The sequence below is a fragment of the Otolemur garnettii genome, unplaced genomic scaffold (assembly GCF_000181295.1).
Source record: "Otolemur garnettii isolate 467f Iridium unplaced genomic scaffold, OtoGar3 scaffold00224, whole genome shotgun sequence".
In the NCBI taxonomy this organism is placed as follows: Eukaryota; Metazoa; Chordata; class Mammalia; order Primates; family Galagidae; genus Otolemur; species Otolemur garnettii.
The window spans coordinates 706,592-730,075 of record NW_003852619.1 but is presented as its reverse complement, the minus strand read 5'-3'; the positions used below and the strand labels follow the sequence as shown (position 1 = coordinate 730,075).

General features: G+C 42.0%; 1 protein-coding gene across 3 annotated transcripts in view; it reads left to right on the top strand.

Moving 5' to 3' along the window:
• Positions 1–23,484, top strand: part of TENM1 (teneurin transmembrane protein 1) — a 596,275-nt gene that overhangs the window by 544,938 nt on the left and 27,853 nt on the right. For all 3 annotated transcript variants that reach the window (XM_012812797.1, XM_003801898.2, XM_003801899.2), the window contains 4 exons: positions 8,549–8,915; positions 10,347–10,857; positions 21,920–22,092; positions 23,147–23,382. In XM_012812797.1, the coding sequence (XP_012668251.1) occupies positions 8,549–8,915; positions 10,347–10,857; positions 21,920–22,092; positions 23,147–23,382 (1,287 nt within the window). The remainder of the gene's footprint in view (positions 1–8,548; positions 8,916–10,346; positions 10,858–21,919; positions 22,093–23,146; positions 23,383–23,484) is intronic.

Genomic DNA, 23,484 nt, shown 5'->3' with positions numbered 1-23,484 from the left:
GCTCAGACAGTATCAGTGTCAAGAAATGAGAAGGCCATTTGAAAACTGACAAAAAGTGACGCTAACAATCTGGAGTTGTCAGCTTTTAGAAGCATAGGGAAATCTAACGCAGAGCTGGCAGAACACCTGGCAGAGGGCACTCAGTCCCGTCGCTGTGTCTTCCCCAGGGCTGGCATACTACAGAAGAGATAATCATACACTTCCTGGAAATTCCTACTGAAGAGGCTTCAGAGATCAAAACCAAACAGAGTCATTTTTTAAAGGAACCACAAGGATTCAAATGCAGTAAAGGAGGGAGATTAGAAATGTCATCTTTGAAACGGGGAGGCAAGACCTTTTGGGAAACAAGTGGTTGCTTCAGCGCAGCTGAACTTTGGGGAAAAAATTAGTAGCATTTTGTGGAAAATTGTAAAATACAATAACCATTATGATGTTTTTGAGTCTCATCCACGAAAGTTAACTTCTGAAAATGAATAGAGTGGATCAAAGATCATTTTTTGCTCTATGCTACTAACAGCCCCTTGTATGTACTAGAAAATAAAAGAAATGAAGTCAGCAAAAGACTGTAAACTGTAGGTGGTGAGCAGGCCAGGCTGTGATGATTAAAGCTGGCTCCTTAGTGCCTAGTACGGTGCGTAAAATGGGATCAGTAGATATTTATTGGCAAGAGAAAGGAAACCAATTAAAGTAGCATATTCTGTACTTGGAATTGTACCTAGAATACTATTACAAATAACAGTAGGGAATCCAAGTAATAAGCTAAAATATTAGCCATGAAATTCGTTAACAGATGTATGTGAGATAATATATCCCAATATAAGCCAACTATTTTTTGGCGGACATATCGCTTAGAAAAAATCTCAAAAAATGGAATAAGTAAACAAGGAAGACATGACTGGTGAGGTAGAATCAAGAGAAATCTTGGAAAAACATGAGAGTTCATGAGATAGCCAAAAAAGAGAACATTACAATAATCAGGGACCAGAGGAAATTCAGGCATAGTCCATAATTTTCAGAAATAACTAGCATTTACAGCACTTGTTCCATGTACCAAGCACTGCACAAAGTGTATCTCTATTTACAAAACATTTGTTACAAAATTTTACAAAATATTCTTCCCATGTTGGCCACCTCTTTGTAAAACTTTGTAATGACTATTTTGTAAATAAAGGTACATTTAGCTGCCATTTCCTATTTTCCTTGTTTGGCAACCTTAGGGGTGACTTTCCAGAGACTCTGTAGGTGGTTTACATAGGTTTTTTCATCTATTTGCTATAACATATTTTTGAGAAGATATTATGACTATATTCAATACTAGATGAAGAAGCTAAAGCCCAGATAGGTTGCATGATTTGCTTCAAAGTCACAGAGATAGTCGAGGACACAGACAGAATATTTGACCCAGGAAGTTTTAACTCTAGAGCCGGAGCTCCGGTCTAAGCACTTCATTCTACTATATCTGAGTTGTTTTCTAGGGAGAGAGCACATAGCTTTCATCAGATCCTCAAACAGATCTGTAAATCAAAAAAAGGACGAGAAGCAATGATCCAGATTCCAGGCACCACGATGTCAGATGATTGGATGGATGGATATGTTTCTGGAGGAATGTGCTGGGTAATGGCCAGCCTCCAGATTGGGTCTCCTGCATCTAGTCTGCTCTCCCTCCATCCTGCCCCCCCCCAAACTGCAGCCTAAGTAATCCTTCTAAAATACTAATCTAACCATGTTAGCGCTCTGCTTTAAAGACCTTCATTGACTCCTCAACAAGTCTAAAGTTACTAGCATATACCACCCTCCCTGATTTTAATTTAGTGGTTTTCAACAAGGGACAGTTTTTCCCCACAGGGGACATTTGGCAATACCTGGAGACATTTTTTGCTTGTCATGACTGGGGCAAGGTGCTACTGGCATCTAGCGACTAAAAGGCCAGGGATTGTGCTAACCATCTGTAATGCACAGAGTTGGCACTATCTCAGTGCCCCAGTGCAGAGACCTGGACTTAGTCCCCGGCAAACATTCAAACTCCATTTACTACCACCACCGACACTATTTTATGCCTAAGAAATCTCAGGTCATAGTTAGTTCCTCTATTCCTATAGGATTTCATGTTTTATGGTTTTGTTCATTCCTTTCCCTCTGTTGAGATCGCTCTTTTCACCTTGCCTCTTCTCAAACCCTTTGCTTTAACCTTCAAGATTAAGTTTACAATTCTCTTCTAGGAATCTTGCCCCAAACTCCTCTGTGTTCCCATGTCCCCCTAGACATACATCTATCGTGGCACTTAACCACATTATGATAAATGACCAATTTCTATATTTGCCTTCCCCCCACTTAATGGCAAGCTAATCGAGGAAGGATATCTATTCACTTTTATAACAGTGCCTGGCACACAGTAGGCACTCGCAAAGCATTGGACTGGAAGGCAACAGGTGACAAAGAGAAAAACAAATCACTCAACTCCTAATAAGCTTTGACCTGCTCAGCCAAAGAGAGCAACAACTAAGTTGGCTCAAAAGAGGTAAAGAGGAGGCCAGACTTGGTGAAGGCAGAGTTAAGAAACACATCCACTCTTCTGAATCTGATGGCACAGGGGCCAAGAGCAGATATCTGAAAGGGAGGATATTAGCTTTTTCTCAAGTAATTGCTCTGAGTATATCAAGTAATAATCCATATGAAGTAACTTACACCCAAGAGGCATGTAATAAACAGTAGTTACTTTTATTAATGGACCACGTGAGTGTGCCTATAATTTTATATTGTTATTGATTAGGGCCAGCTCAAAGGAAGGGAGAAGGTCAATTTAAAGAAAAATGGTAAGCCAGGAATGATACAATTGCGTAGAGATGAGGCAAAATTCATCAAGGTGGTATGTAGACACCTAAAGTCTAGGAAACAATTGAAAGGGAACTAGGAGGGAACCAGAATTCAAAGTGTTAGAGGGAGCCCAAGTATATAAATGATAGCTTATACTTACAGTGTGGGATTAGGCTTATACATAATGAAGGAATTTCTAGTTTAGTCTAATCAAGGGCTCATATTTAGATATTGCTTTTACATGTGGCTTTTTCCATATAGGAGCTGCTGCTTTATAAATTGCTACTTAGGTCAAAATTAGCTAGATCTTTAAACCAACCGTGGGACTGGTTAACCTGAGAGTCAACTCCCTCCGAGGCAAGTGCTCAATTAGCAGCAGAAGACATAGTGCTGTCAAGGCTTGACATCCCCACCAAGAGCTTCTTTCTGCTCAGGGTTATTTCTGAGGGAAGGTTGGTGGGAGATGGGCACATTCCACCAGCTGGCAGCTACACCACTGACCTTTAATGCTAGTTTAGCTTAAATACAATTTGACATTTCAAACAAATTAATGTATTTTTACAAGGTGGGGCAACCACCACGAATTAGGCCAAATGGTTCGCCTGAAGGCCAGGTCACTAGCCAGAGTTTACAGAGCTTTACCGCAGCTCTTCAATCTCTTTCTGCCCCCACTCCCAAAAGGAAGTGTTTCTTTTCCCCCAGAAACCACTTGAACAAATGCCCACAGCTCCTGAGGGTCAGCCTTAGCCCCACGTCAGTAGCATGTAATTCTGGAGACTCTCTGCCAACTAATAGATGCTCATTCTAACTGCCAGAATCAGCCCAAAGACTCCATTTCCTGTGTTAGTCTGTGTCGTATGGAAATGCCTTGGTAGTAAATACAGCGTTTCTATTGGGTGGGTGTAAGACATGAGGTCCTTGAAAAAATTACCTGGAAAAGGGAGTATCTAGCATGAGAAGGAGATAAAAGGAACTGACAACCTAGGAGAGGTGAAGAGGTCCAGCTTCTGAGAAGGCTGACCCTCAGCTACTAAGTAGCCACACATCTTCCATCTGAGCAAATTTCATAGACAGGCTGCCCAGCCAAATCAAATGGGAATTAAAAGGATTCTGTGTAGTTGTTAGAGAAAGTGTCTCAGAAGCACAAAGGCCACTTTAGTCACAAGAATCTGCCAAGGGGTTACTTATTTGCTGGAAAAGAAAACAAACAGACAAAATAGCTGGTGTATTTTCGAGGCGGTATTAAATCTAATAAACATGACACCAATAGTAATGGCTTAAATCAGGTTGGGCGAGTTGGAGAATTTCACAGCTTATTTTCCAACGACCGGACTTTATCTCCGACGCAGCCTTGATAGCTGAGAACAGAGTCTGAAACGTGCTCCTTCTCTGGCTTCTGCCAGGTGTGCGCTGTCCCCGGCCTCTGCCCTGGCCTCGGCTCCCAGAGTGGGGATAATTAGAACGTCATTTCTGCCAGGTTTGTTTTTTCTGGGTCACTGACTTCAGGCTCGATCAAACTAGGAGTGTTGCACTGAAATAAATTCATTTCCTCTTCCTCAGCCAGCCCCAGCTAATTTCCTGGGGGACCATGCTCCAGAGGACCAGTGCACACAGACAGCTTCTGTACAGGCATGATAGTGTACTGCGGATATAAAGGTCCAAGGTGGGGGCACGTAGCGGAGGAGGAGTCGGCACCCTCCGAAGCAGCAGGCGTTCGCTCTCCTTCTCAGTGGCAGGGCACTGACATGCAAAGGCCTCAGACAGACGTGCTGAGGAACACATCACCACAAAGTGCTCTGGGAGCCATTAAGGCTGGCGTTTAATGTTTATCCAATGGCCTCAGTCAAAAAGGCTCTGTAGAACATGCATAACACAAGCTCGGCTTTATACCCCATTAGCACTCAAATTCCTAACTGCCCAGAGGCATCTGGCACTAACCAGAGAAGGCCAGCTTATATGGAGGTAGAGGTGGAGGGCACACAGAATCACGGGGACAGAATGAGGTCACTGTGTATCCGGGAGAGACACTCAAAGATGGGGGCAAAGAGCCCCACACGGTGCAGTAGAGGAGGTTCATCCTCTTTTTAGCATCACCAGTTACTCTTCCTTATGAGACACAATTCGAGGGAGGACCTTATCTCAAACTGGATTTTACCCACCTCAGTACTGACTGCAGGTCAGGCCTCTTCCAGCCAGGGAAGTAGTGGGCCTCAGAAGGTAAGGACAGCTCATAATTTTTTTTCAGACTTTCAGATTCCAGGAGAGAAATAAAATAGTTCCTTGGGTTTTCACTCAAAGTGAAAAAGAAGAGTGTCTACATTACTGTTACTACTTGGGCCACAAATGGGACATGTTGTATTATTAATGCCTCTTATTCTCTTAGTGCCTTTATTAAGCCTAAGAGAAGAAAAATAAGTAGAGAATAAGTGAGCAGTGGGAGTAGAGTAGAACACAGTTCTCTGAGAAATGCCCAGGGATAAGTAGGAGATGTCAGGATAGGCATTGAGCCAACTCCTGTTTCTAGAAAAGAACTAAAGTGAAGCCATGTTTGGTTGGCCTGTGTGTCCCTCACACATCACTTGGCACAAGGCACACCGCACACACACACCCCAATCCTTTTGCTCTCAACTCCTTAACATGTCTCAAATCCACCTGCTTCTCTCCATGCCCTCTGTTCCTATACCAGTTCAGGCACTACTGTCTCTCACCTGGTGCCTCCTCTAATATGGTCTCAGCAACAGCCATGGTGATCTGTCTAGAACCCAAATATGACTATCTCATTCCCCTATTTAAAGCACTTCAGTGGCTTCCCACATCCATCAGAATAAAACTAGACATATGCTTCTCTCTATTACCTGGTGTCTTAGTCTGTTTTTTGTGCTATAACAATATCACAGGCTGGGTAATTTATTTCTTTTTAAGTTGTTTATTTAGTTCACAGTTCTGGAGGCCAGGAAGTCCAAGAGCAGGGTGCTGGTATCTGGTGAATGCCTTCTTGCCATGTCTCAAAAAGGCATCACATGGCAAGAGGGCAAGAACATACCAGCTGAAATTTGTCGTCTTCTTCTTATAAAGCCACCAGTCCTATCATGGCGGCCCCCACCTTATCTAATCCTAATTATCTTTCAAACAGGAAAATGCAAATCAAAGCCACAATGAGATATCCTCTGACCCCAGTTAGACTCACCCCAGTTAGAATGCTACTATTGAAAAAAAAAAAAAAAAGACCAAAAAATAGCACAGGCTGGTGAAAATGCAGACAAAGGGGAACTCTTACACACTGTTGGTGGGAATGTAAATTAGTACAGCCATTATGGAAAACAATATGCAGGTTCCTCACAAAGTTAAAAATAGAATCCCACTATTGAGTATATATCCAAAGGAAAGAGTATGTCAAACACATAGCTGCACTCCCATATTTATTGTAGCACTATTTACAGTAGCCAAGACGTGAAATCAACCTACATGTCCATCAACAGATGAATGGATAAAGAAAATATGGTATGTATACACAGTGGAATAATATTTAGCAATCAAAAGAAACAAAATTCTATCATTGCTGGCAACACGAATGAGCTTAGAGAACACTATGTGAAGCTATGTTAAGTCAAATATGTCAGGCACAGAAAGATAAATACTGTTCTCGTGCAAAAGCCAAAAGAGTTGATCTCATAGAAGTAGACAGTAGGATAGTGGTTATAAGAGATTGGAGATTGGGAAGTTGGGAAGGGATGGCCAGGGGTCAGTTAACACATACAAAAGTACAGCTGGATAGGTGGAATAAGTTCTAGTATTCCATAGACTATAGGGTGACTATAATAAACAACAATTTTTTCTGTATTTTCAAATATCTAAAAGAGTGGATTTTTAATGTTCTTAGCACAAAGAAGTGACAAAGGTTTGAGATCATGGATATAGCATCACCTCCAAATGCCATCAACATATGAATTTGGGGATCAAGTTTCCAAGACATGAAATTTGGGGATTACAAATCATAGCACCTGATGTATTAGTCTTCTAGGGCTGCCATGAATAATACCAAAGACTGGGTAGCTTAAATAGTAGAAGTTGATTTTCTCACACTTGTGGAGGCTAGAAGTCTAAGATCAAGGTGTTAGTGGGTTTGGTTTCTCCTGAGGCCTATCCCTTCAACTTGTAGATAGCTGCCTTCAACTTATGTCTTCATATAGTCATCCCTCTGTGCTTTCCTGGTGTCCCTTTCTCTTATTGTAGAGACACCAGTCCTGTTGGATTAGAGTCCCACCCTTATGATTTCATTTCATCTTAATTACCTCTTTGAAGACCTGTCTTCAGACCTGTCTTCAGAAACAGTCACACTGGGAAGGGTAGGGCTTCAACATATGAATTTGGGGAGTACACAATTCAGTCCACAACACCTGCCCTCATCACTCAGCACTCCCACACACTTAGCCTATATTAGCTTTACCAAATTATCTGTCATAACCTGGATGAGCCATGTGTATCTAACCTCTTGACTTTCATCCATGCTTCCCTCTTGGGCTCAGACCACGCTCCACTCTGGCCACTCCTCAGTTTCCACCCCATTCCTATCCTAGTGGTCATTTCAGACCCCACTTAGGTACCACCTTCTCTCTGAGGATATCTTGCCTCCTTCCTTCCAGTCCTGGTAAAGTGCTTTCCTATCCTCATAACATGGAGAGTAACTGCTTAAGGGCTCTGCCAGACCATAAGTCATTTGAGGGCAAAAGCTATATCATGATCATTTTTGAATCCCCAGAGCCTAGCACAAGGCTTGGCCCAGAGAAAGTTACTCAGCAGACATTCAATGAAAGAACAAACTAAGCTTTTCCTTTGCTGAGGAAAGGGGCACATGGAGTGGAATCAGGTCAGGCTAAGTGAGCAGCACACTACGTCCTTGAATAAGAGTGTCCAACCTTTATTTTTTTCTGCCACATATTAGAAAAATAAGAGTTGTCTTGGGCCACACATTAAGTACACAAACACTAACAAAAGCTGATTAACAAAAAAAAAGGTCCGTGCATACTTTCTGTGATATCTGGCACCACAGATAAGTGAAAAATATCCTCACAAAATCAGCATGTGGCCCATGGGCTGCAGGTTAGACACCCATGCCCTAGAATTTCAAATCAACAGCTGATAGACCATTCTTGAGTTCCAGGAGATGAATGCTATCCTATGGCAGGTCCTGTCCCAAGAGGTTGCTGAGTTAAAATCTGCCTTCTTCAGCATTCTGTTGTTCAGAGCCTCTATGACTTTGCTCTTCTAGGCATCTGCGGGACAGGGAGAGAAACCCGTGCATCATAGCAATCCTGAGGCATTGTTCCTCCGAATAACCTGGATGGCTTATTAAAATGGCTGCGTTCCCACCCCTAAGGTTTCTGATTCAGTAGGTCTAGGATAGGACCTGAGAATTTTCATTATCTAACAAGTTCCCGGGTAGTGCTGTTGCTGCTGGTTTAGAGACCACACTCCGAAAACTGCTGCTCTAGAGGATCCTTCTGGAATTATTTTTAAAAATTACGTTATATTAGAAATGGCATGAATGGTACGTGTGTTTACCACAACATGGGATTAACCATTCACCCCTCTCCCCCCAATTTTGCCGGATATTACCAGCGTTGCAGATCTTCGTAAGATGGGGAGAAACAATAAGCCAATTTTCCTTTCAAAGTAAAACTGGCCCTGGAAAGACATAGTAACCTAATGGTGTGTGTTCTGTTCTTTTTTGCAGGTGCGATTAGAGTGGCCAACAGACCTTGCAGTCAATCCCATGGACAATTCATTGTATGTCTTAGATAACAACATTGTGCTGCAAATTTCTGAGAACAGGCGTGTTCGGATCATTGCAGGGCGCCCTATTCATTGCCAGGTGCCAGGAATCGATCATTTCTTGGTCAGCAAAGTAGCAATTCATTCCACTCTAGAGTCGGCTAGGGCCATCAGCGTCTCCCACAGCGGGCTGCTCTTCATAGCTGAAACAGACGAGAGGAAAGTAAACCGCATTCAGCAAGTGACCACCAATGGGGAAATCTCCATCATTGCTGGGGCCCCCACGGACTGTGACTGCAAAATTGATCCCAACTGTGACTGTTTTTCAGGTATGACCTTTTTAGCAATTCACCAGCTCCCCCTCTCTGTTTTCAGAAGAAAAACATGTATCAGAAGAGTCAAAAGGAAGATCAAGAGTGTTACTTGTAAATGTTGCTATATTGGTATGAGCCAGCGGAGGAAAGCAATGGGTAGGGAGTCAGACCACCCACCTGTTCTGACAGCGGACTTACTCCGTGACCTTAGAAAAGACACAAAACCTCTTCGCGACTCACTTACCTCATTTGCTTAATAGAGATATCACCTTGCTGTTCAGAGGAAAATCTAGTATAATAAAGTTGTTTAGATTCATAAAATTTAAGACCACTACACAAGTGTAAGATCCTCATATTATTTGTACTTAAGAGAAAGGAAATCTAGAGGAAAAAATCCACATTTACTGATTTAACTAAGAAAAAAAAAAAACTTCCCCCTAAGTGACTGATTTTCTGAATAAAAGCATGTGCTATTGGAGACTCTAAGGAACTAAGAGCAGACAGCTTTGCAGATAAATGGGCAAAATTAAATTTCTCAATGGAGGGGTTCTCAGGACATCAGTCTGCTACATGCATTGTTTTTAAAAATCCAAAACTTTTTCCTAACCAATAGTGCCCTTTACTTCTCATTGAAAAAAAGAGAAGGGGGAAAAAAAGCCTATTCCCAAAAACATGGAGTAGATGTTCCAAATAGCAAACAGCCCTGTAAATGTCAGCAGATACATTTATTGCTGGGATGTGGAAATCCATCCACGCTACATGCAGCCCTATTAAACTGCTCAGCCAGGCCCGAATGGTCCGCTTAACCTTTGCCTTTTCTTAGGCCAGAGGCATCAGGAATGAGCAATTTGGTCAATATGACTTTTGATCAGTATTTCCACTGATTTCCTGGACAGTTTGTTTTATATTTTGTTAATTTGTATCTTTCATTCAAGGCAATTCTAATGTTTATCCCAGTTATCAAATCTGATGTTCTGAATCATTGTCAAACTTAAAGACTTAGTGTACTTTGACAGTGTAAAAATGGGAATTAACAGAACAAAGGGCCTCTGGACATGGTCGGACTGGAAAGTCCTGAAACAGATCTTAAAGCATTGACAAGCATAAGTCTCATGAATTTCCAGCCAAATTTTATATGGCTATCATTATTTGCTGTTCTTGTATCTTGCAATACAATAGATTCTGAACAGCAGGATTGAGGATTTCACAAAATTGGTGTAACTGAGATAATTACATCTTACTGTTCATCTTCAGTGGCACTGACTCAAGAATTACAATCTTCTGAATAATAGGTTTCACATTTGTCAATGGGGCATAAGGAGAATGTTGGTTCACTGATTGTTTCCTTTAAAATGATTATTGATGTACAGAGCTTTCTGTGTGTGTTATATTCATATTCAAATGCTTGGGATACCAACTATTAAAATCAGAATCTTTCTCCCACAGGTGATGGTGGCTATGCCAAAGATGCAAAGATGAAAGCCCCTTCCTCCTTAGCAGTGTCTCCTGATGGAACCCTCTATGTGGCAGACCTTGGGAATGTTCGAATTCGTACCATCAGCAGGAACCAAGCCCACCTGAATGACATGAACCTTTATGAGATTGCCTCACCTGCCGATCAGGAACTATACCAGTTCACTGTCAACGGAACCCACCTGCACACCCTGAACTTGATAACGAGGGACTTTGTGTATAATTTTACCTACAATGCTGAAGGTGACTTGGGCGCAATTACCAGCAGCAATGGCAATTCGGTACACATTCGCCGTGACGCAGGCGGGATGCCCCTTTGGCTTGTGGTACCTGGAGGGCAGGTGTACTGGCTGACCATAAGCAGCAATGGAGTCCTTAAAAGAGTGTCAGCTCAAGGCTATAATCTGGCCTTGATGACCTATCCAGGAAACACAGGACTTCTGGCTACCAAAAGTAACGAAAATGGATGGACAACTGTTTATGAGTAAGTTTCTAATTCTCAGCCTAGACTTTGTTAGGATCTTATTTGAAATTGTACTACAGTGGGAAATGGCTTAGTAATTGCTGGGTTTTGCATGCTATTTTCTCCTAACAACACAACTCCAATGCAAAATAAAAAGTCAAGGAGAAAATTTTACCCAACTCCTAGGGTTCGAACCCATTTTTCCAGAGCAGTTTTCAGAGCTTAATAATAAAAACATAGACTGAAGGAAGAAAAAATCAAGTGTGGAACTGCGGGAGATAGAAAAGAGGTAGAAACCCAAGTACTCAAGAAATTTACAGCAGCCCTGGGAAGAAAAGGTAAAATTTCATTTAAATAACAAAACTGGAGAGTAGTTCTAAAGCAGCAGAGAAACAGTGTGAGTTAACAAGTATTTATTGAGCCCTGTGGGGTTTAATGAATGAATAAATGAATGTGTGCCCAGCCCAGCTCAACCCAGCCCAAATCAGAATAAGTTGCTGTGGGAGGTAAGAGAGACCTTTAAATATAAGTGGACCCTGGAAAGCAAGTATAAAATTATGGGGGAGCAAATGCTGAATAGGAGAGGCTCCATTCCACTGGCTGCTTCTGTAAAGCGTGGAGCCAAATGCCCCTATGCAGGCGTGGGCTTCCTCAGGGCCCCTGCACAGCTCAAAGACTTCTACACATTTTGGCATTTGCAGACTGGGTGTCTGATTACTTTGTTTAATTGGGAATTTACACAAAGTGTGTCTGACAGCAAGCTACTAGGAGGTGTCATGACGCAGAAGTAGAGACCATTGTTCTTGCTTTTTTAAAGCACGGGCAGCCTTGTTTGTAAGTCAACCCATTTAGAAAGCTGGTCTGACAGCACTCAGGAAGCATTTTCCCCGCAAAAAGGGATGGCTGAATTTTTAACATGTATACTGAATGAGGATAATCTATGGAATCTGAACCCAGAGTCTGGAATGCATTAAAGTTGGAGAATGTGAGAAGTAGAGATGTTAATTTCAGTATGAGGGCTTTCAAGTGTGACTGTTCTGTGAAGATGTAGAGAATGTGAAGCAAATGTGGCCAGTCCCATGAAAGCCTCTGGAGGACAGGGACAAAGCAAATGGCCTTCAAGTTTTGGATCATTTCCCAAAGAAATGCCATTTATACAAAAGAGCTGAACAGCTATTTTAGTTTCACTTAGCAAAATGTATTCAGTTGTTTCTGTTGCAAGTCTTCCTCCATTTTTTGAAAAATTTCTCTTACATCTTAATAAGAGTCATAAAAACTACTATTCACTAAAGGTTTACTAAGTGCCAGGTACTGGGCTAGGTGATTTACACATGTTATTTTATTTGAACCCTATTATAACAACATGGGATAGGTGTACCTAGGTATGTCATTTTATGGATGTGAAAACTGAGGCACAAAATGTTAACTTATCCTGATTCACACAAATGTCCAGGATTTGTGACAAAAACCCAAAAGTCTGACTCAGAAGTCCATGTTTTTAAATATACTACCCTTAGAGAAGATAAGATTTCTAATGAGAAATTTTGATGTCTTTTTTTTTTTTTAAAGGGCACTGTAATGACTTTGACTTTGACTCTGGGTAAGAGATGAAGTCACTGGAGAGTTTTCAGTAAAGAAATGATATAATCTGGCTTGGATTTGTAAAGAATCATTCTGTACTGAAAACAGACTTGTAGTGGAAGCAGCAGAACCTAACTAGGGAGCAGGGGGAGCTACTGCAGTAATCCGGGTAACAGATAGTGACCTGGACCAAAGAATGAGAATGGTAAGAGATGCTAAAAAGCTGAATATATTTTGACAGTGCAGCTGTCAGTACTTACTGACAGACTGGATGTGGAATATGGGAGAAAGGGGGGTCGAAGGAAACTCTAAAGTTTTTGACCTGAGCAAACATATGTTGGGGGGTTTCATTTACCAAGAGGAGAAGCAACCATTATATAAGGTGGGGAGGTGGGAGATCAGGAATTCAGTTTTGGATATGATCAATGTAGTTACACATCTAAGTGAAAATATCAAGTAGGCAATTGTATATACACAGTATAAATCTGAAATTGGGAGGCGAAGCTATATAGTGAAATTTGAGATCGACCAGTGTTTAGATTGTATTTAAAGACATGAGATGGAGGTGAGATCCCCATAAAAATGCAGGTAGACAAGGAAGAAAAGAGATCTGAAGATTGACCATGAACTCTTCCAACATCTAAAATTGAGGATATGGAGAGAAACCAGCAAGAGAGACTGAAGAAGGGAAGGCTAATGAAGTAGGATGAGAACTAGGAGAGGGGGATGTCCTGGAAGCCGAGCATCTTAGTCCCTTTGTGCTGCTACAACAAAATACCCTAGACTCGGTGATTTATAAAGAACAGTAAGTTATTTCTCATAGTTCTGGAAGCAGAAGAGTCCAAAATCAGGATGCTGGCCGAGTCAGTGCCTGATAAACCCTCTACTCTGCTCCCAAGCTGGCACCTTTTTCTGAGTCCTCACATAGCAGAAGGGGGAAGGGCAAAAACGACCCTTGCTAGTTCTCTTCGGGCCTTTTATAAGGTTCTTAATCCCATTAATGAGGGCAGATTCCTTTTGACCTAGTCACTTCCTTAAGGCCCCACCTCTTAATACCATCATGTTGGCGATTAAGCTTCACATGTAAATTTGAGGGCACACATGCCGACCATCACACCAAATAAAACAGGTGATTCAAGGGGGAAGGACTGAAGGACTGATCAGCTGCACCAAATACTAAGTCAAGTAAGATGAGAAATGAGAATTGACCATTTAATTTAGCACTGTAGCAATCATTGGGTTTTAGAGCAGTTTTAGTTTTATAGAAAAATTGAATGGAAAGTACATGAAATGCCCATAACTTCCCCCCATGAATTTCCTTTATTATTAACAACTTGCATTAAATATTATAATACATTTGTTATAATTAATGAGCCAATACATTATTATTAACTAAAGCCCATAGTTTACATTAGAGTTCAGTTTGTTTTATAAATTCTATGGACTTGGAAAAATGTACCATGACATGTAGCCACCACTGTAGCATGGAGAGCATTGTTTACCTTGAGAGGGACAGGTGCTGTGACAGGATATGGGGACCAAAGCCTGAGTCGAACATTCTCTTAAGAGAGAATGGATGCATAAATGACCACAGCAGCATTATTCATAATACCCAAGAAGAATAAACAACCCAGTGTCCATCACGTGATTAATGGATGAACAAAATGTGATCTATCCATACTGTGGTATTATTCCACCCAAAAAGGAAATGAAGTTCTGATACATGCTACGATGTGAATGAACCTCAAAGTCATTGTGCTAAGTAAAGGAAGCTAGACACAAAAGAGCAAACACCAGATGATTCCATTTATATGAAAGGTCCAGAAAAGGCACATCCATAAAGACAGAAAGGATGTTCGTAGTTGCCAAGAGTTGAGGAGAGAAGTGAGTGGGGAGTGACTGCTAATGAGTATGGGGCTTACTTTGGGGGTGCACTGCAAGTCATTGGATTGTACGATTTAAAATGGTGAGTTTTATGGTATGTTCATTATATCTCAACAACAACTATAATATTCAAAAACCAGGAGGACAGAGAATGGAGACTGAGTGAAGAATTCTTCCGAGGAGCAGTGAAATTAGAGCTGGAGGGGAAATGGAGTAAACAGGAGCTTCTTAAAATAATAGAAATACTGATATATTGTATACTGATAAATACAGAGGGGGAAATTGATGCTAAACAGAGAAAAGAATTTTGTTGTCACAGTACTTTGTGCCCTTGTTCTTCACTGGCAGGCACTGTGACACTGATGTAGGCACTGTGTGGTAGGCAAGATTCAGTAAGCGGAACCAGTCCTGTTACCAGGATTGGATATGGCCAACAGTGAGTGACAAGGTATCAACTGGCATCATCATTGAATAACCGATCTTGAGCCACTAGGAGAAAAGAAACACAGGCATCTGCCTGCGGATGGTCGTGAAATTTGATGGCCACAAAGAAGTATTAGATTTCATTTTACAAATTAGGAAACCAAGACCCAGAATGCTCATAAGGAAGCAACTTGACCATGCACGTAGGTAGTTGGCTGACCTCAAGTCAGATATTGAACTTCTATTTCAGTGTTCTTTCCACTGCTACCACACTGCCCTCCAGAAAAATGAGGAGCATTTGAGCTTACAAGAATGTGAAAAGTCTAGAAAGCTAAAAGATTTCCCCATCAGTAGATAGAAAAGAAGAGTATGGTAGCACCATGAGATAAAAAGGGAGGCTGAATAACCCTTTGTTCCTTCTCCCCCTTCTTTAACTCCATTCAAAATTAGGCTGAAACTCTCTTGGCCAAATAGCATCTATTGAGAAGAAAAGGTACCCATTCCTCCTGAAGCAATCCGTTCTGGTGCTATACAGCAACCCTTGATTTAAAAAATTCCCTGTCCCTTATTGCCTGTACATAAAGGAATGAACAACTTTCCAACCTTCATAATGTGACTAATTCTTCCTGCAGTCTTCCCTATACCAAATCCGATGACTCTTCACTGTCTGTCCTCCAATGCTTCCACCAATTCTGAATGGTCTTGTGAAATTGGGGAACACAGACTTGGACCTGTTTTTCTACTCAGGATCAGGGCAATGCTAAGTAAAATTGGTGGAAGGTCACCATGCTGCTGATACCAAACCTTCCTAAAAGAGCTCAAGTATTTCCCTGAGGTTAGAGAGAGGCTATGGCCAAGGGGACAAATTGTTTGCAAAGGAGGAAACACAAATTCTGTTTCGAGATGAGATGTGTGAGAAAAAGAGAAACCGAAGCAAAATTTGGCAGGACGGGGGAGTACTGGATAGAAGTAACCAAGCCAGTTATCAATTCGGCTTTTGATCATCTGCAGGTATTGAGAGAACTGACACAGATGACCCTGAGCAGTGAATAACCAAAATGGGATTTTAAAATACATTCTGAGCAGTGGCAGTCTGTGGGCTTTTATTATGTGGTGTGATGTTGTTTAAATAGTTCATTGATTTTCATAATTCCGTTTGACTTGGACCAGGATCAAAACTGCACACCCCAAGTATTAGTACTTGATGCTTCACTGCCCATAAGTATCCTGAGTGTCAGGGGGAAAAGCTGACCACAGAGAAACGGCTAACAAGGAGGTGATTGTCAAGGCAGAATACTGGCAGAATGAGACAAGCGGTCTGCCCTGAGGGGCTGGTTGGCTCCTAATTGTAATAACCCTGCAGCAGCTGAGGTCTGAGGGAGGGGCGCAGCAACTCACACAGCAGGGAAACTACCTTTCCCCACAAGGCTGCAGCAGTGGGTAGGATGCCCTGGCTTGTGTCCCTGGCATTTCCTTTGCAAAGGCTTCTGCTATACTAAACAGAAAAGGTCCCAAACTAAGGCCAAAACATCACATTTTTCACTGCTGCCAGTCCAGGCTGAAACAACAGTTCCTTGGCCCGTGCCTTTTGTGGGAAGCCTTCCCACTCCAGAGAGACTCTACTTTTGCAAGATCTCTTGATCCTTGGTCTTTTGCATTTTCTGTTTCCGATTCTGTTGACACAGCCCCTCCCCCCAACAAAACACAGCACCCACTGACAAATTGGGAAAGCTTTCATAATATCTCTAGGTACTTTCTAGCCTGTTTTACAAATGCTCAGTTTCATCAAGAGTGGATAATGAAGGATTCTTCCTCTTCCTTGATAAGGTGGAAGGGGGAGGCAAGGTAAACAAAACATGTCCCTGGGTGAAATATCTGCCTGGGGATAGAATGTGATTCCCATGCAGAAATGCTTAGGTAATGATAAGTTCATCCTAACGAAATAGGAAAGGTTTCCAGTACCTTCTAGAATCGCAGAGTAGGAAGGGAACTAAAGGCAGGCAAATGATTTCAATTAAACAAGAACATAGACATGTTGACTATTCCTTCGGGTCTCCAGAGATGGAGACTCACATCTTTGCTCGGTCACCTCCCCTTGTGCTTTATGCCTATGATAAGGATTAAAAACGGAGCAAACAGAATTGTTACTAATGCTGATGTGCACTGGAATAAAAACAGGGAGTGCCCAGAAGTCACAGGCTGCTAGGGAAGTTTATCTGAACTGCACAAGACATCTCTGCCAGCCAGGTGTGGCCTCCCCACACCACTATAGATGGTTCTGTCTGTTTTATAACCACATTGACTCTCATATCCGCCCCTTCTTTCCATTTCCACTGGCAGCATCCTATTTATAATACACTAATTCAACAAGTGTAGTGAGAATCTACTCTGTGCCAGACACTGAGAATACAAAGATGAATGAGACATTCTGTCCTCCCTCTAAAGATGTGAGACTTTACAGTCTAGTGAGGAAGACAAGTCTCAACAATAGGCAGCCACAATATTTAATCAAGGCAAGAGGCCACCATCTTCTGCTCAAACTGAGGCTGCAGCCTCCTAACAGGTCTCCTTGCTCCTTATCTCCCTCTCCAAGACTCACTGCCACTGAACACTGTTTTGATCACTCCCTCTTCTCCCAGTAGAAAGCTTTCTATGCTTCTCCATCGCCTACTGACGGCATACTCCAGTGCTTAGTATGCCAGTTCCCTCCTGCTTTGCCCCCAGCACGCCTTTCCAGGTTTATCTCCCACTAACCTCTTAGATGAGTCTTATGCTCTGGCAATGCTGGTCCTCCCAGTAGATATCCCATTTCATCTGTGTGTTTTTCCTTATGCCATTCCTGTGTTTGGAATGACTTCCTCCACTCCCCAATCTCTACTTACCTTCCAAGATTCAAACACCACCTTCTCCTGTTCTTTCTCCTCCTCTTCTGCTCATCCCAGCTTGAAATGGCCTCTACCTCTTCTGAGGTTCCACAGCTCATTCTTTACACAAGTACATGGGAATAATCTGTTATTAGAGTTATTCGTGTCTTATCTGCCCTATTAGACTGTAACTTTCATTCAGCACTGTATTCCTGGTCCCTAGCCCAAAACTCTGATAGTTATTGAATGAAGGATGAATGAAGATAGAAGGGCATTATGGACTTAGAAATGAATCATAGAAATCCAAAGGAAGTTATTGGTGAGGAAAGGGGAATCCAGTGTTTCCTAAAGGATTCCTGTTAGGCTAGTCAGTTTTCTGACATGAAAGTATAAAGAGGATCTGACTCCTTCCGATTTCTTTTTGAAATAATAGTGAATTTCCCTTCTATAATCTATAATATTTTCTTTCTTAAAAGCAAAGGTGGAGGATCCTCTAGTTTCTACTCTGAAAAGTTTAACTCTGGCTTACATTGTCCTCAGAAGAAAGGGCAGGCCATTCCTTATGAGAAAATATCAGACCAAATATATTTTTAATAATGTGTAAATATCATCTCCCCAAATAGACAACATGCCCCTCAAGAACAAGAATGAATTCTGAGTTTTCTTTACAAGTGCTTCCTTTGCTCCCCTGGGGTACACATGCTCAAACTCAAGTGCACATGCACATAGCCTGTCACGGTGCTGAGGAAAACAGGTGCACTCGGGACTTCATGGTTGGTACCCTGTGGGACACTGACCGCGGAACCCTATAAAATCAGGGCGTGAAGGGACAATTTGATGGCAAATCTCCTCTTAGCAAACAAAACTACGTCTGATGACTGTGAAGGCAACAATTCACCAGCCAGCGTTTGCAAGCCTGGTTATGTGGGTACTATGCCCGGCCTGCAGTGAGGTGGGTATTGTTCCCATGCTGCGGCCTGAGGGGATCAGTTAGAGCATATTGGCTGGTACTCTGCGCACCAAAGGATACAGGCACCAAAGGGAAATGCACAGCAGAAGAGATTTTGATTAAACTTGTTTCTTTGACATTCCGTCTGGAAGGATGCATTCCCCTGTGATAGGGGAAAAAAACCTCAAGCTCGCTATCGGAAATCAAAGGCCTCTTTTTTTTTTCTTCTCCATTATGAGCAATCTTTGCCAAGTTGTGAGAATTATCCACTGATGTGTACATCTGCCCGTCGCTCTTCCTTTAGAAATTACCCCACAGAGGAGGCCTGTACGTTTTGATCCTGGGCCATATGTATGTGTCACTATGAAAGTTTTGAGACAGCCTGTATTATGGTCCATTATTTCCAAGAAACACAGTCAACAGCGTCCTTTCTGATTCACCCGTGCAAGTTTCACCTTGCTCAGCTTCTCAGTGTTGCCGGGAGGGCTTCATTTGTTTCCATCCATGCAGATTTTACGTTTCTCGACTTTCCCGTATCTCAAAACTTTCGTGTTGACTCTTGTATATGATAGTGCACACAAGAGGCACCACGTTGAAGATGCCATCAAATGTGATTACTTTGACTGTGACTAGCTGAACTGGGGGTCTTGAGTGCGTTTGGGGTGGGGTGCTTTGTTTATGATAATGTTACAACCAAATGTACACTTTCAAATTAAAATGCCTACCCGGCCACAGAAAGGAAATGAGGTGATGTAACTTCATAACTACCCAGTAGTTGGACAGGCCTGTGGGAAATACCTTATTCCCATCATCACCGTTGCCTCCTTCACCAGAAAAGAAGCAGGCACCCAGTCTCCCAGCCAGATCTATCTGAGTAATTAGTCTATTCCAGGCCCCTTTAGCTTTCCTTTCTAAACATGCTACTGTCAATTTGGGGAATAGGGATGGGAAAAGAATATGAAGCAACGTCCCTGTGCTCTTGGGAATAAAATGTGAAATGTATCTCAGACAAAAGGCACCAATGAGGTAGCTTAAAAGCTGTTTGGTGGTTGGGTTAGGAAACCAGATTTATCCACAGGCCACTGCTCAGGTTCATTGGAACTTCTGACCCTTGTAACCTCTGCGCATGGATGGCTCAATTGGTATGTGATCTTGTCATCTTACTCTGATTTCAACCACTGCTCCCACCTTTATATGAAATCTTACTTTAAAACAAAGGGGCCATGTGACTGAGAAAGAAGGACACATCCCCCAAGCTAGAAAGTCCACTGGGAACCTGCATCCACAGCATCTTAGATCAGGTTTCCTAGAGGAATGATGAAGAGACCTTGCCAAGGATTAAGAAAAACCCTTAGAAATCAGGACAGGGAAACCAATGAGGCAGAGTCGCTGGTGCTGAGAGGAACTGCCTGAATAGTCTAGGCTGCTGGAGACATGGTTTGCCTCATGAGGAAGGCACACAGCAGCTTCCTTCTGTCTTCTGCCTAATAACTCTTCCCTGCAGAAAAAAGCAGGTTGGTACCTTGAGAAAATAAATGGTGGACATTGTTTTCCTCTTCAAGGTTGGGCCTGTATTGGGCATTGAAGTGTTTCCGTCCTCCTTTCTCCCCGGGGGCCAGCTTCTTGTAACCACAGAACCCCAGAGCAGGCCATAGGCAAACAGGCTGGGCACAGGAAAATATTTTGCCATTGACCTCAGGCACAAACAGTGCCTTTTGGCCTTTCTTTGATAGCAAGTTCTTAGCTGCATAGTAGCAACGCTCCAATCTTTTTGACTGAAATTCATTAAAACAAAGGGAGCACCCAACTGAACATCTAGAGCAGGGGGGTCCAACCTGCGGCCCACAGGCTACATGCTGATTTTGTGAGAACTTTTTTTGCTTATCTGTAGTGCTGGATATCACAAAAAGTATGCACAAACCTTTTTTCTTTTTCTTGTTTTCTTTTTTTTTGCTAATCAGCTTTCTTTAGTGTTTGTGTATTTAATGTGTGGCCCAAGACAACTCTTCTTCCAGGGTGTGGCAGAGAAAAAAAAAAAAAAAAGGTTGGACACCCCTAATCTTGGGCTTGGCATATCTGTGACGTCAAAGGACCTATTTGGCTATTTTTATTCATATACATGACCACTTTAACTGATAATCTGTGTGCGTGCATACACGTGTACACACACAGTACTGAACTTGAGGAATTATTCTGTATAGTGTCCAGTTCAGGTCTGTCCTATAAATTATGGCCCAGCCTCTTTCCCCACGCCTACCAAAGGCTGATCCAAGTTTTAAAATTTACACAGCTACCCAGGCTGAGTTCTTTAAAACCCAGTGGATTAACACTATATCACTATGCCATGGGGGGGAGGGGATTCAGTCTCCACCATTGTGGCCATGCTGTATTATCCTCACTTTGGGTAAAAAGAATATAATTGTTTAACATTTTAAAAGCAAATAAAGGTGCTTAAATATTTTGTAATTTGCAACCTAAAAAGAAAACAGTAATGGGTTTCCAAGTGCACGTCTTTACTTTTAATGAAGTGTTTATTTTTCATGGTTCTATTGGCAATAAAAGAACAGCTCAACATCAAAAGCCTTCAGGGAAAGCAGTTTCCATTTGGAGGACAGTGAGATTGCCAATAACTCTGATTTTTTTAAAAAAAAGTAAACTCACTAAACTATATTTCTAGATATAGGTTATTGCCTATTATCCCAGGTAATTATTTTTTGTGTGTCTTACTCATATAGGCAAATTACAAAACATTATGCACTATACTCCAGAAAGATTAAAAAAATAAAATTAAGTGACACCAAGATCAGGGGGGCTCCAGAACGTTTTAATGAACATGTTTCCATTATCCTCTGTGCTTGTTCATTTTGTTGGGAGAATGATTCATTCATTTCAAATTTGGCAACTTAAATAGCAGCAAATTATAATTTTCCCATCATAATGCAAAGTCAGTTTATTGGCTTCTTGGGCTTTGAGGGGCCCTTTTGTACCTCCTTTTCCTTTGACAATACCACCCTCTACTGGTTTCCCTCATTCATCACATCTAATGAAATCGACCCAAATTGCAAACGGATGCCTCCCTGCAACATTGCACACAGCAGGACATGATTCATAAATCAGTTTTCCACCCTGGTGATTCATTACTAGATATATTTTTTCTGTAAAACAGCACAGCTCAAGGAAGTCATCAAGAATTCAGAAGCTGCAAAAAATACCTTCATTTGATTAATCATCTCTCTGACCTTTCTCTTCTTATTGAACAAGGTTAATAATACTTGTTATCACTCAAAGTTAAACTGTATTAGCTGCCAAGTGATTTTTATTTTGCAAAGGCCTATTATCACTGCCAAAAGACTTTAGCATTGGGACTGGTTACATTCCTCAGGTATGACACCGAGGGACATCTGACCAATGCAACGTTTCCCACCGGAGAAGTCAGCAGCTTCCACAGTGACCTGGAGAAGCTGACAAAAGTGGAGCTGGATACTTCCAACCGCGAAAATGTCCTCATCTCAACCAACTTGACAGCAACCAGCACCATTTATATTTTAAAACAAGGTGAGACTATTTCTGACTTTACCTGACTATAACAGCACCTGCCTTAAAGTCTGCCCTCAAACCTCTGCACATTGTTAATAAATAGAATTCACCTCTGGCTGAGAAGATGAACTCTTCTCCCTATTTTTTTTATCTGTGGAGGCTGAAACCCAGAAAAATTCATACCTTTTACAATTTCCCGTATCAACTTCGGGCCACATCTCTAGGGGAGTCACGAGGTCTACTCCCTGCCAAGTTTACTCTGCCATCATTTCTCAACACCTGCCGATTTGCAAAGCTCTTTAAGGGTCTGAACTAGTATTAAAGAAATGGCATCTGGGCCCCAGCTAAGCTTAGCATTCTACCTTGATGCTGATGTGGATGGAGTTAAAGGGCAATTTAGAATGCATACCAAAAAGAATATAATAGAAATGAAAGAATTAAAAGCTAATGCTGTTCAAAGAGAGGGAAGTAAGAGGTAATGGAAGAAAATAAGAAGGAAAGAATGTCTTAGAAGCTAGAAGGGACGTGAAGAAAGAGAAATTGCTTTCTCTCTGCCCGGTCATTAAAGCCTCATTCTATTGTTGGGTTGTGGGGCCAGACACTTTAAGAGATACAGTTCCATCTTTTGTCAGTGTTATCATTTATGAGGTATAGCAACTGTGATGGTGGCCCCAGGTGGTAAGGCTGCTGAGTTGAACTTCATACTCGTCTCATCCTAGCTCCCAGCATATCAAACTGAAGAGGCTGATCCAACAAGTCAGAGAGGGAGTTTGTAAGGGAATTCTTTATAAATGAAAAAGAGAAAAAAAAAACAAAAACAGCCTGCAGTGTTAGATAGGAGCCTTTTATCCAAGAAACAAGATACTCCAGCTGTGAAAATAACAAGACCCAAATGGACAGAGAGTGCGAATGCCTGTCAGAGCAGTGGTCTAGCCCCGAAGGCAGTTAGGCCCACAGCACCCCAGCTGCTCATCCCATACCACATGTGCCTCCTGAAGTGAAACTTATCTTTTCCCTGCTTCTCGCTCTTCCCTTTCTTTCCCTTCTTCCTGCTTTGCTCATCCATCTACAGAAAATACTCAAAGTACCTATCGGGTGAGCCCGGATGGCTCCCTGCGCGTTACCTTTGCCAGCGGGATGGAGATCAGCCTCAGCTCAGAGCCCCACATCCTGGCTGGAGCAGTCAACCCCACGCTGGGCAAATGCAACATCTCACTGCCCGGAGAGCACAACGCAAACCTCATTGAGTGGCGGCAGAGGAAGGAACAAAACAAAGGCAGCATTTCAGCTTTTGAGAGGAGGCTGAGGGTAAGCCTTGACTTTATACAAGATATAAAACTTCTATGTTTTTTTTTTTTTTTCTGTAAACTGCCGAGCCTCCCTAATCTGAAGTCTCATTTCTCCAAAGCT